The 14,289-nt window shown below is 38.7% G+C and overlaps 1 protein-coding gene across 1 annotated transcript; it reads right to left on the minus strand.

Moving 5' to 3' along the window:
* Positions 1-1,930: 1,930 nt before the first annotated feature.
* On the minus strand, positions 1,931-4,486 carry LOC133322746 (choline transporter-like 2). The gene has a single exon (XM_061531708.1). It carries the CDS (start codon positions 4,484-4,486, stop codon positions 1,931-1,933), a length of 2,556 nt encoding a protein of 851 aa, XP_061387692.1.
* Between the last annotated feature and the right edge of the window lie 9,803 nt (positions 4,487-14,289).

Consider the following 14,289-nt stretch of genomic DNA (forward strand, 5'->3'; position numbering starts at 1 on the left):
TTCTCATAGAAGACCTGAAGAGGGTCTTCTCATAGAAGAGCTGAAGAGGGTCTTCTCATAGAAGAGCTGAAGAGGGTCTTCTCATAGAAGAGCTGAAGAGGGTCTTCTCATAGAAATGCTGAAGAGGGTCTTCTCATAGAAGAGCTGAAGAGGGTCTTCTCATAGAAGAGCTGAGAAGGATCTTCTCTTAAGAGCTGAAGGGGGTCTTCTTATAGAAGAGGGTCTTCTCATAGAAGAGCTGAAGAGGGTCTTCTCATAGAAGAGCTGAAGAGGGTCTTCTCATAGAAGAGCTGAAGAAGGTCTTCTCATAGAAGACCTGAAGAGGGTCTTCTCATAGAAGAGCTGAAGAGGGTCTTCTCATAGAAGAGCTGAAGAGGGTCCTCTCATAGAAGAGCTGAAGAGGGTCTTCTCATAGAAGAGCTGAAGAAGGTCTTCTCATAGAAGATCTGAAGAGGGTCTTCTTATAGAAGAGGGTCTTCTCATAGAAGAGCTGAAGATGGTCTTCTCATAGAAGATCTGAAGAGGGTCTTCTCATAGAAGAGCTGAAGAGGGTCTTCTAATAGAAGAGCTGAAGAGGGTCTTCTCATGGAAGAGCTGAAGAGGGTCTTCTCATGGAAGAGCTGAAGAGGGTCTTCCCATAGAAGAGCTGAAGAGGGTCTTCTCATAGAAGAGCTGAAGAGGGTCTTCCATTAAAGATCTGAAGAGGGTCTTCTCATTGAAGACCTGAAGAGGGTCTTCTCATAGAAGACCTGAAGAGGGTCTTCTCATAGAAGACCTGAAGAGGGTCTTCTCATAGAAGAGGGTCTTCTCATAGAAGAGGGTCTTCTCATAGAAGAGGGTCTTCTCATAGAAGAGGTGAAAAGGGTCTTCTCATAGAAGAGCTGAAAAGGGTCTTCTCATAGAAGAGCTGAAGAAGGTCTTCTCATAGAAGATCTGAAGAGGGTCTTCTTATAGAAGAGGGTCTTCTCATAGAAGAGCTGAAGAGGGTCTTCTCATAGAAGAGCTGAAGAGGGTCCTCTCATAGAAGAGCTGAAGAGGGTCTTCTCATAGAAGAGCTGAAGAAGGTCTTCTCATAGAAGATCTGAAGAGGGTCTTCTTATAGAAGAGGGTCTTCTTATAGAAGAGGGTCTTCTCATAGAAGAGCTGAAGATGGTCTTCTCATAGAAGATCTGAAGAGGGTCTTCTAATAGAAGAGCTGAAGAGGGTCTTCTCATGGAAGAGCTGAAGAGGGTCTTCTCATGGAAGAGCTGAAGAGGGTCTTCCCATAGAAGAGCTGAAGAGGGTCTTCTCATAGAAGAGCTGAAGAGGGTCTTCCATTAAAGATCTGAAGAGGGTCTTCTCATTGAAGACCTGAAAAGGGTCTTCTCATAGAAGACCTGAAGAGGGTCTTCTCATAGAAGACCTGAAGAGGGTCTTCTCATAGAAGAGGGTCTTCTCATAGAAGAGGGTCTTCTCATAGAAGAGGGTCTTCTCATAGAAGAGCTGAAAAGGGTCTTCTCATAGAAGAGCTGAAAAGGGTCTTCTCATAGAAGAGCTAAAGAGGGTCTTCTCATAGAAGAGCTGAAGAGGGTCTTCTCATAGAAGAGCTAAAGAGGGTCTTCTCATAGAAGAGCTAAAGAGGGTCTTCTCATAGAAGAGCTGAAGAAGGTATTTTGGTGAAAAAAGGACGACCTTCTTATGGAAAAGGAAGGATTCCCTCTTACTTATGACCCTTTTTGGTCATCTTAAGATTTGTCAAAGAGCCGAAGGTCCTCCAATAGAAGTCCAGATAATGAACATGCAAATATTTCCTACCAGATGTGCCCAAACGTAAATATGATGCAATTTATATATGTATATGTTTACATATATATGTGTATTTATTTAAAGTTATATGTATATGTGTGTACATAATTTACCATAATATTAATTTTCCCCCTATATATCGCCTTTATTTTTTAACCCTTCTCATGGCTCTCTTCGAATTCATCAAACGATTTAAATTCTTCGACATATAATATGGCTTCTCCTCAGATCCATCATTCTCATTGATATCTTCCAAGAAGCAAAAGAACAGCGTATCCACAGCCATACCATAGGTGCTGAATATAACTTCCGCCATTATATAGCCCAAGATAATAACCAAACTGATGGGAACCAATGGATAGTTAATAATAAAAATATTCGGATATGTTACCAACACCGCATACGTGGCACAACATGTCAACGAGGTCAGCAAAATTTTCGATAGGAAGAAAACAAAATCGGATACCTTGTCAATGGCATACATCCGTAAAATATTCTGGGTGATTAGGCGGAAGGCCTGTTGCGAACTGGCGCAGAAACTCGTACTGTGAATGGCACACGTGATGTAAGCATTACGATTTAGGAAACGCAAGAAATTCTCCAATAGCCAAAAGAAGCATTTCATGCAGCAGAGCAAGGCTTCGGTCACCTTGTTCTCGTACATCTTCAGGCGTTTCTCAAGCATTTCCAGGAGATAGCGTATCATGCGGCAGGTGGCCAAAATCAATGAACCAAACGCCACTGTTCCCAAATGGTATAGGGTGGTATTGCCGATAGCCTTTAGCAGGGGTGTCGATGCCAAATTCTTCTTCTTATCGAAGGTCCAATACCACATGGAAAAGGTGCAGGCCAGAACCATATCACCATAGGCCGAGATGAAAAAGGTCACCCAGAAATAGGTGAACACACAAAAATAGATGGCCCATATAATCTTTGGCTGCTTCTCAATTTCGACAAACCGACAAACGGTCTCCACACAGCTTTTATTGGTGCCCAAAATGTGACAGAATTTCTCGAACGTTTCAGGTTCACAGCGCTCATCTAATTCGTAGCTGATTGCAGGTCCACCGCATTCGCATTGTTCGGGCAAGTAGATAGCATTCGGTTTCAATTGTGTAAATAATCGAAACGATTTTCGGCCAATCGAATTCAAGTATAGCAGAACTATTATGGTCATTACAGAAACCAAGATGTACAGCACACCCGGAAAGATGGGGAAAAATATGGAACTTTTTATCGAAGTTATGGCCTTGCTGGCCTCTTTTATCAGGGCAACAGCTACACAAATCCGTTTACGCAGTACCATTACAATGAGGAAGACAATGAGCAGAACGGCCCCCACAAATACCGATAACCACTTCCAGAACTCTTGACTGTGCAGTAGATTTTTTAGGGACGCGATTAGATTGGGATTGTGTTGCGGAGCTTGAGGATATGCGCTATAGAATTTATACTGCTTGATGCTATAGTAAAGCCCCAGGACGAGGCCCAGGATAACGCCCACAATCGAAATCCAAACCAACGGCTTGGCAAGCCAACGCAGGAGGGCGATGAAAACCAATGCGAATGCAATGTGAATGATAAATGCCATAAGTACCACCTTCCACGATGACTTCAGATCCGTGGTGATGTCCTCGGCCAAACGTTCGTTATTTGCCATGTCGTTACTGCTGCCGAACTTGGCAATAATTGCTGCAATAATTTTCGTCACACTCGACTGGCTTTGTTGGACCTTTTGCTTCAGCAGCAAATCGGCAGTTGTGTCATTTTGACGACACAGGTCGGCTGTTCGCTTTTGGAATTCGACGAATCTATCGAAAATGTCTGAAGCACTGCGGCGTCTACGATTTTTCAGGGATTCGGGTAGAAAACGACAAAGGTCCTGATTGGAAATCGGAAGGCAATGGTTAAAGATGTTGCTACTTTTCACATACAGTCCGCTACAACGTCCCTGGGCAATGGTCGCATTGATGTCCTGACGACTGCGCAGTTTTCCCTTATCCACATCATCATCACAAATCAATAGCTGTTTCACATGTTCCAATTCACTGTCCTGCACATGATCACCCCACACAAAGGATTCCTGGGGACATTGGTCGACACACACCTGTTTTGTTTTGCAGCCATGCAGGGCGACTTCAGGATCCAAACACTTGTCCAAATCGAAAAAATACAAATAGGGTTTGTTAGTCACCCCTGAATCGATGCCACATTTACGATTATTCGAATCGGCGGGTATGACGACATTATTCAAATTACCCCGCGTTATGGCGTAATGAGCAATGAAGAACCAAGTCGCAATGAAACAGGCGAATATAACCAGGCAATGGAGATCGGTGCAGGTGTGTTTTTTGTGATTTACTTCCGGTATTTGGGGCATATCGCGTTTCGCCTTTGACATCTGCCTCTGCAATGGTACCATTTCCTCCATTCGCATGGAATTTCTGGTGGACATACGTTTTCCAGGACTGGGATCCACCATCATCTCTTCCGTTAGCATGGAATTCCTTGTGGACATACGTTTGCCACGACTCGGTTCCATCATCTCTTCCATTAGCATGGAATTTCTTGTGGACATACGTTTTCCACGACTCGGGTCCATCATCTCTTCCATAATATTAGCATTCTGCCACATTCCCATGGGCCCACCAATACCACCACCACCTTGCATGGACATTCGCTGTGCCCTTTGAAAATCCATCTTGGCTTTTGAAATGGATGGATTTATCCTTTCCGAAATGTTGTTGTTCTGCTTTGGATTGGTAATCGTTCGTCGTTCAATCTGTTTGCCACTTCAAATTACAACTGAATTGAAATCACCACCATTGGTATTACCAAAGATATATAATATCGAATATGTTTACCATAGCTTAGAACTAATGGCGCAGATTGAAATCGGTATTTTTACTTGTGGTTTCAATTTGTTTTCTTTTAAATAACAATTCAAAACCTCAATGATGATTTCATTTTACATATTATTTATATTATCAAGAAAGAGTGGGGGTAATAATTTCAAATACTTCTGTAATATAATTACAGATCTGCAGGAAATTAAACGGGATTTTCTAGGGGTTTATTTCCAAAATTAAATTTCGTTGGGAAAATGTGAATAAATCCCTCAAAATGCTGAGAATTGGGCGGGATCCCAATACAGGGCGCATGTAAAAACATAAATCGAAGTATGTCCTCCACGATGTTTTTCAGCCTCCATGAACTGGGAATTCCCCTTCGATGCGAAAATCGGACGGAACCTTTGAATGGGGAGCTATGCCCAAAAAATGGGCCTATATCGAAAATGGGCACAGCACAACGATTTACATTATTTTAGCTTAGCTGTCTGAATTATCCACATTTCCAAATGGCAACCAACTGACACATGATACCACGTCGGTCTTGTGCGCAGGTTTCCAATTTGAAAGACCATGTTCGAAATGTTGTCTTCCACTTGGTCTTTCCATTGAACCATCAGTTGGCTCGTTTTTATATGACTGTTTTGCTGGGGCATCCTCATCCATTGGCACAACATGACCTAGCCGACATGTATTCCTCTAACAAATGTTTTGTCACAAGCCAGCTAAGTAAAGGCGCAAATCGAATAACCTGGCCACCTCTAGTCAGACCAAATTCACCCACTACAATACGCTGATACTACCCGTGCTGTTATATGGATCAGAAGCATGGCAAGCAGATGAGGCAGCTCTTGGTATTTGAAAGAAATTTTCTCGGTAAAACGGTAAATATCGGCGTCGAATTAACCCATGAGTTGTACCACCTATTTTCGGACATCGGCATTGTCAGACGTATCGAGCTACAACAACTACGTTGGCTAGGTCATGTTTTGAGAATGGATGCAACAGCACAAAAGGCGTGTAAAAGCCAGCCAATTAATGGCTTACGCAGAAGGGGAAGGTCATGAATTCGATGGAAAGATCAAGTCGAAGAGAATATTTCGAAGCATGTCCTTTCAAATTGGAAAAGCTGCATGCAATACCGACGCGCTCGGCTTATGGAACAAATGTTTATGGAACAAGCTCGGCTTATGGAACAAATGTTCTGTCACATGCTAGCTAAGTATATAAAGTCACATCTTAACGGAGAATAAAATAAAAAAATAAATTCACATACATTGTTTAAATTAATTTCCTTCTTTTATTTATTTTACAATCAAATTATTTTTCTTAACTTAAATCTACAGCCAATAGCATCACAGTGACCAAAAAAAAAATTGTCGAATCTTTGCTTTATCCACCACCACTTGGTGGAGCAAACGGTTGCGCAGGAAAAGGCCGTTTGCGATAATTCACATATGGATTACCACTATGGTATTTGGCAATTTGATTGTAGGTACGGAATTTACGTTCTCCACCAGCAGCTCCGGCACTATTACGGGGTCTATAACGTCCTCCAAAAATATATCCCGCACACAATTCCTGACACAATGTTAAAATAACAAAACCGAAAATGATGTTTAAAACTTTCATTGTGTTCGTTAAGCGTTGCCACAACTTCTAGCTGTGATGACATTGGATTTACTACTTTACCAGAACTCACTTTTCAAAATGGTATTTATATAGAACACGAAGAAGCATTTTTTTCTAAAATAATGAACAACAACAAATTCCCTCCTTCTCTTTTTATCCCATGCTAATACCATTTATCCATCCATTAACATTATTTCTTCTTCTTCTCCTGCATAAAGATTTTTGTGATTCATTCATTTTTACGACTTTGTTTAGAAATGTTATACAAAATTCCAAATAAGAGTAAAAAAAAAATTCTTAATTTATTATTGTTTTGATCGGGATGACAACTACAAAAGCTGGCTAATAGTTTACTCTTCTCCTGGTTCGCAGAGATATGAGATATGCTGGTCTATGTTATGTGTTATATGCTCGATTTCAATTCAAATCACGTCCACACTACCAGCACTTGAAATGAATTTAAGTGCTGTTAACGGAAAAAAAACCTTATCGGATATCATTTTCAAAAAAAAAAAAAAAATACTATTATTCACCTGATTGACATGTACAGGTTCTGCCGAAAGTGGGATTACACAATATTATCATAGGTCGTAATAGGCAAATATTCTTTTCAGAAGAAAATGAAATAAAATTTAATTGATTTTATGAACGATACAGGTCTCTAAAGTTCCGCCTCCATATCATAATAAGAGACATACCAAATATATTTCTGGTCCAATAATGAAAATGCGAAGTAAAGAAAAAACGTATTTAAGCTGAAATTGGAAAAAACACCGAAGTCGCGACCTTCCCCTTCTTCGTGAACCACCAGTTGGTTCGCTTTAATGTGCTTCATCCATTCTTACAACATGACCTAGCGTAGTTCCTGCAGCTCGATACGTCTGTCTATATAGATGGTACAACTCGTGGTTCATTCGACGGCGATATGCACCGTCAACACAGATCGGCCCACAGATCTTCCGTAGAATATTTCTCTCGAACACTCCAAGAGCTGCCTCATCTGCTTGCACAAGTGTCCATGCTTCAGATCCATACAACAGCACGGGTAATATCAGCTTCTTGTAGTGTGAGTTTGGTCTGGCGAGAGGTGGCCTTGCTTCTGAGCTGCTTACTCAGACCATAGTAGCATCTGTTGGCCAACACTATTCTCCTCCGGATTTGAAAGCTGATGTTAGTAGTTTTGTTTATGGCGGTACCGAGGTATATAAAATCGTTTACTACCTCGAAGCTGTAGTTTTCAATTCGTTTTAAGGTTTCTGTTACCATTCGCAATGTTCGACCCATTATATCGATGTCGTCGGCGTAGGCGAGAAGCATATGCTGTTTGGTGTACAGAGTGCCATTTATGTTCACATTTGCAGGACACACTTTAATTGCTGACATTGTAGCAGTTAAAGTTATCCTGCATAGCCGTATTAATTGTGCAGGAATGCCAAACGAAGTCATGGCTTTAAACACCTCTGAACGGATAGGGCCAGATTTCCTCTCTAAATTTGTAGTCCAACAAAGCAATGGAAAAAGCTTCAATCCTTTCAGAATGCCACTCTAAGGACTGCATCGGGGTGTTTCGTCTTGACTCCAATAGACCACTTAGATGAGGAGATGAATATGCATCCAATGCCATCCAAATCATCACCTTAAGGATGGGCACCCATGTCAGGAAGGATCTTCATGAGCTGGAGAGTGAGAGAGAGGCACAAAAGGGAGCCTCTAGATTAACAGGCATATCAAGCAGGACTGTATTCACACGGATGCAGTTGAGGAAGCAATTCAAGAATATATAATGAATACAATTCTCGGAGATTACCCGTCTACGATAGCAACGAAGAGCAGTAGCTACCACGACGAACCAGAGTATTTGGTCCGGCGTTAACATTGGCGACGTAAGTGCGAGAATTTCCAAGGATAAAGAAACGCTGGTAACGACTTATAAGGCCATAGGTCATTTCATCCTGAATTATGCTGCCCCAGTCTGGACTTCTTTCCTTAGTGACACACAATGGAGATCCTTGCAAACAAGTCAAAATAATGACTCCGAATTGCAACCGGCTGTGTCCAGATGACGAGCGTCGATCACTTCCATGAGGAGACCAGGATGCTGTCAGCCAAGCAACATAACATAATAAAGTCCTTTGTAGCCATCCTCTTGCAATTTCGGAGAGTGAGAGGCTTCTTCCTAGGCAAACCCGTTCAATTCTGGCACAACAACTCGAGAGTGCATTGTCCCCGGAACCCTAAACAGTTGCCCCTCCTGCCAGCAAAACCCTAACAACACACACCATCTATTCTATTGTCCGTCCGATCCTAAAGTCTACTACCTATAGCCTTATGGCTAAACCCAATAGGTGTGGCACAATTTCTCCGGTTACCCTCTTCAAATACGATTTCCTAATAATAAAATCATATATTTTCCTTCTTCCGTTTTTTTCTATCAACTTTTTCAGGAAGGATGTTTCATCCAAAGCCAATATATTACAACATCGAACCAGAGTGGTCTTGGCCCAAATTCATATTGGACAGGAATTGATGGTTGATGTAGAACGTCGTAAACGTCCGAATTTTTAATATTCTGCACCAATGATGGACATTCAAAATACCTCAAATCCTCTAAAAGATTAGGAAATTGGGCGTAGAAATACAACGTACCAAATATTAAGCGGTGTTATATAAAAACTTAAATCTATTGTTAATATTTTCCGGATAGAAGTTATCCGGAATGCTAAATCGGTGAAGAAACTCAACTATATCAACATTTTCTGCGAAAAAGTCGTTAACCTATGATGTACGCAATATGCTAAATTGCCGATACTTCAATTGGTAAATGTGACTAAGACCTCCAAGGTAGAAAAAATGGGCGGGCAGGAATGTATATGCAACATTTCAAAGCTATATCTTAAACATTGCGACTTCTACGGTGTTGCCATTACTATATCCGCATATAATTTTGTTCTGACCAAAATAGGTATTATTAATAGGTTATATTTATTTTTTTATTTTAAAATCAAATTTGAAAACTGTTAATACTGACGTAGTAAAGTATTGGATGACACCTATAACCATTTCCGAACCAAAGACATTAATAATTTATGTGTTGTATTTGTAGAAAAATATAATTTTATTTTTTTTTATATTCTTAATGGATAACAAAACAATACTAAACCAATAAAAAATAATTTACAGACACATACACAGGTTTATAGTTGGTATTCTTAAAAATTATCAATTGATTAAGCTGGGACTGAAAAGATAAAGGTCTCCACTTTCCTTATTGGAATGCAATAGAGCTTCCATTGGATGCCAAGAACAACAAGACCGAAAATGCAATATGGCTTCGAAATCATTGCTGAAAGACGTACGATTGAAACCAAAAACCAACCTTTATGCTGGTCTCTTCGATGTCGAAGAGCTTAGCAGAAAACGTTTTTAAAACGTTTAAGCTATCCAACAGGCAATACTAACTGTAAGGATAAGCAGAGCTATAAGCATTGATTTTTAATATAAATATTTTAACATAGATTCACTGTAAATGCTCAAGAATTCAACGAATTGATATCTCCTAAGCACAAGGCCTATAATAGCTCTGTCTGTTTACTCGATATTTGGTAGAATTGTTACCTAATTGTTGTCTGTTTACTCAAAAATCCAGTAAAAGAGAGTCAAGTGTGAGAGCAAGTTTGACAGTTCAACAACAACAAACTTACTGGAGTTTACTGAAAGAATTTTATTCAGTAAGATTTTGCAAACTCAGCATTTTTCGATCAGCTGTTTTATACCAAATACAAACATTATTCAAAACATTTTTGTATAAAAATAACTCAAAATGGAAATAATGCAAAGATTAATGAAATTATAAACTAATTATATATATATATATAGGCAAGTTCCAGATAGAAGGCAATGTATTGATGCAGGAAGCTTAAATGTTCCCGGGGAACATACCAAATCATTTTTTCTTTTATTGTTCATTTTATTTTTAATATTAAATGCAATACAAATAATTGTGTTTTTCATTTGTTTGTTTATTCTGGCGCAAATCAAATGTTTTCTTGAATCAGCTGTTGCCAAATCGTACTAAATGTTGTCTGTTTACTTTTCTCAGTACTATCGCAAAAGAGAGTAAAAACGGTTTACTCTCTGAACTAGAACTTACTGAACAAATGTTACTGGAAAAGTAACCAGACACACCTATTGTGAACAGAGATCACACAAGTTTGTATTATGTGATGCTGCTGACATTGACACACTTTCGTTTTCCTATTAATTGAAAAAAAAATCCCTCCAAAACGTTTGCGAAAACAATTTCAGAAGCTTCCAAAGAAGTCGTGCGGATGATAAGCGATTTCTTATCAACTCAAAATGTGGACTTGAGTCTTTTTTATAAATACTAATTCAATTTTTTGAAACAGTTGCAAAAATCATTTTACCAAGTGCGGATCAAAACATAATAAAAAAAACACAAAATGAAAATTCTTGCATTTTTCCTAGTGCTAATATTTTGGACTCAACATTCCTGGGCCAAACCCACATTCGATGTATTGGCCAATATACTACATGATATTGTACACGATCCCAGTGAACCCTACGACCATCATCATCATCATCAGCATAGAGGAGGAACTCCATCATATAACAGCCATGGACCATATATAGAGGAGAATGTCTACAATCCACCGCATAAATATCCTTATCGCCAGCAAGTCATAAATAGGCCATCATATAATCAAGGTCAAACACCAAATGGTTATATTTATCCCAATAATCAATATCAAAGCGTAAACAATTATGCAGCAACACAAGGTTATAATAATCAAGGATATTCTCAGGGTCCTCCTTATTATCGTCAAAATCCTCAGGGTTACAATGCAAATGTTAATGGTAATTATCATCAATATCAAAGTGCACCGCAAAATGGTTATCGCCAACAAGGATATTAAGGATAATGTTTTCAGTTATTTTGTAGTTTAAGCCGCTCTATTTTTAAGTTAAATAAAGTGATATTTTTTCATAATAAATTAATAAAATATTTGTATACCCTCCAAAAGCAATCGCTATGTTTATGTTAAGGGTGTAAATGGGGCCGACTATATGATACCTGTCACCACTTTGGATACATATAATACATGATAATATATACAATATCCTGTAGATATAACAGACATATAATCTTTAGAGGACCAGTGAAACGGGATCGGGCCAAACTAAATGTGTGATCTACATACGAGGGCAGCAGTTCGGAAAGTTTTTGGCCTAGCACAAAAAGTGCGGTATAAACAGAAAAAAGTTAAGTGTTTCGGAAACTTCCATCTCTGTTACGAACACATGTTAAATTTTATTTCGATCTGGCAACTCCTTCATATAGAAACAGGTGTTCAAAAAGAATCATTCGAGTTTGCAAAGATGCATACCACATTCCAAGTGTTAGAATAAGACGTATATAGTTCTAACTAGACTAATCATTCTCAGTACATTTAACTATGTTATCGAAAAGAAGAAGAGTCTCAATAAAATAATCATTCGCAATTTTTTTTACAATGAACGTACGCATTTCTAATTTCTCCATTGTGAAAAATTGCGAATGCGTCTTTTTTGGAAGTTTCCAAAATACTTAACTTTTTTCTGTTTATACCGCGCTTTTTGTGCTAGGCTAAGAACTTTCCGAACTGCCCTCGTAGATGTTTGAACCAATTAAAAAAGCCACACACACCATTCTGAAATCGAGCAAAAAAATGTATGTGGAAATATATGTAAATCTGGACCTAATTGAGCAACTGTGGCATATACCATTTGGTATGCTGCAGCACAGTGCGCTGTCCACAATTTCATTTCGTGTATATGGAACAGACGTAGGCTCCTCGGAAAATATACATGGGAGATATATCTAAATCTGATACGATTTCAACAAAACTAATCTTGAACTAACTCCATACACTGCAAGATTTGGTCACAATCGGACAATCATTGAGAGTTTGGTGCACCGTTTAGATAAAATCGGACGAAACAATATACTTGGGAGCTATATCTAAATCTGAACCAATTTCAACAAAACTAGCATACATCAATATGGACCTATTTCCGTACACTGAGCAAAATTTTGAACCGATCGGACAAATATTGGGAGTTTGATGCACCATTTACAAAAAATCTAACGAAACTATATATGGGTGCTATATCTAAATCTGAACCGATTTCAACAACTTCGCAGACATCAAACCGGACTTAATTAGGTACACTGTGCAAAATTCCGTTTCAATCGGAAAAACATATGGGGGTTGTAGCACAATTTCCATAAAATCGGACGAAACTATATATAGGAGCTATATTTAAATCTGAACCGAGTTCCACAAAACTTCGCATATATCAATATGTACTTATTTCCTTACACTGAGCAAAATTTTGTACCAATCGGACAAATATTGTGAGTGGGTGCACCCTTGACCAAAAATCGGACGAAACTATATATGGGAGCTATATCGAAATCTTAACCGATTTCTAGAAAACTTCACGTACATCAATTTGAACCCAATTCAATACTCTGTGCAAAATGTTGTCTTAATCGGACCAATATTGGCAGTGTGGCGCTCCATTTACATAAAATCGGACGAAACTATATATGGGAGCAATATCTAAATCTGAACCGATGTCAAATATACTTGGCATATATCAATCTAGACCTAATTCAGTACTCGTTGCAAAATTTTGTTTGAATCGGCCAAATATTGGGAGTTTGGTGCACCATTTACAAAAATCGGACGAAAATATATATGGGAGCCATATCTAAATCTGAACCGATTTTCTCCAATTTCAATGGGGCCAAATAAATGACCTGTGCCAAATTTCATCTAAATCGGATCAGAAATGAGATATGTACTTTGTTTACAAGAATATATGGACAGACGGGCGGACCGACGGTCATGCATAAATCGACTGAGGATGCGATTCTATGCATATTCTCGGAAAAAAACCATGTGAAAAATCTCGTTTCTTTTTGCCTGTTACAAACATATGGACAAAGACAAAAGCATGTTTACCAAAGTAATGTTCCCTCTACGTCTGGGTTTATACATGCTGCTGCTCTCTACGATTTTCTTTGGAATTTTTTCCCCCTTGTCACTTTTTACTTTAAAGAAATGTTCTCAGAAAATCCGATAATCTTCCCTTGCTGCTGACCGTGGTCATAGCATAATACTCACCATAATCCGTAAATTAATGCTATTAATCTGTCATAAAATTTTACAATCTATATTTAAATAAAATACAACATTTAAATTATTTCAAATTAGCTATTTTATTCAATTTTTTTTAGTATTTTACATATACAATTATTTTCATTACATAGGAATATCAACTTACCGTCGTGCGCACCATATTAGGCATTATTATATCAGATCAGTAACTGCTCCAGTTGTTTTGATGTTGTAGTAATAGACAACTCAACTCGAGAATGCTGTTGAAATGTCATCAGTCTTGCAACAACAAAAAATATTACAGAAATTTTGGTTAGTAGTATGTTTTTCTTACAATCTAATGATAATCGGTGGTATTTAATTTTTCTTAGGCTTATAATACTTTATATTTTGTAGTTTATGATAGGATGCCGCGAGTTCACCCATAAGAACCATAAAAAAACCCCCGACGCCTCAGGTTAGTTGCCCACACTAGGAAAAACTTCTACTATGAAAAAGCAACGAAAAAGAAAACCAAACCCCTCTAATGTGGACGACAACAGCAAACGTATAAAGCACCACGATCTGCGAACCTGCACTTGGAATGTGCGCACGTTGTACAGAACAGGCGCAGTTTTCGCTATGGCGGAAGCCGATATTATTGTCTTACAGGAAATGCGATGGAAAGGGCAGACGTAAATCAGAGGATTATGCACTGTATTTTAGCTGTCATGAATTATAGCAGGAGAATAAAATACCAAACCGAAGGCTTTAGTGCTGTATGTATGTGTCACCAGAAGGAAACCTGGTGACACATACATACAGCGTGTTGAGGATCTGGAAGGAGCATTTTGAAAAGA

This window comes from Musca vetustissima, unplaced genomic scaffold (genome assembly GCF_032173495.1).
Source record: "Musca vetustissima isolate MV318-11 ecotype Yass unplaced genomic scaffold, APGP_CSIRO_Mvet_v1 utg6509, whole genome shotgun sequence".
NCBI lineage: Eukaryota > Metazoa > Arthropoda > Insecta > Diptera > Muscidae > Musca > Musca vetustissima.

Coding starts and splice junctions, on each gene's coding strand:
- LOC133322746 (XM_061531708.1), bottom strand. CDS start 4,486: ATGGATTTTCAAAGGGCACAGCGAATGTCCATGCAAGGTGGTGGTGGT.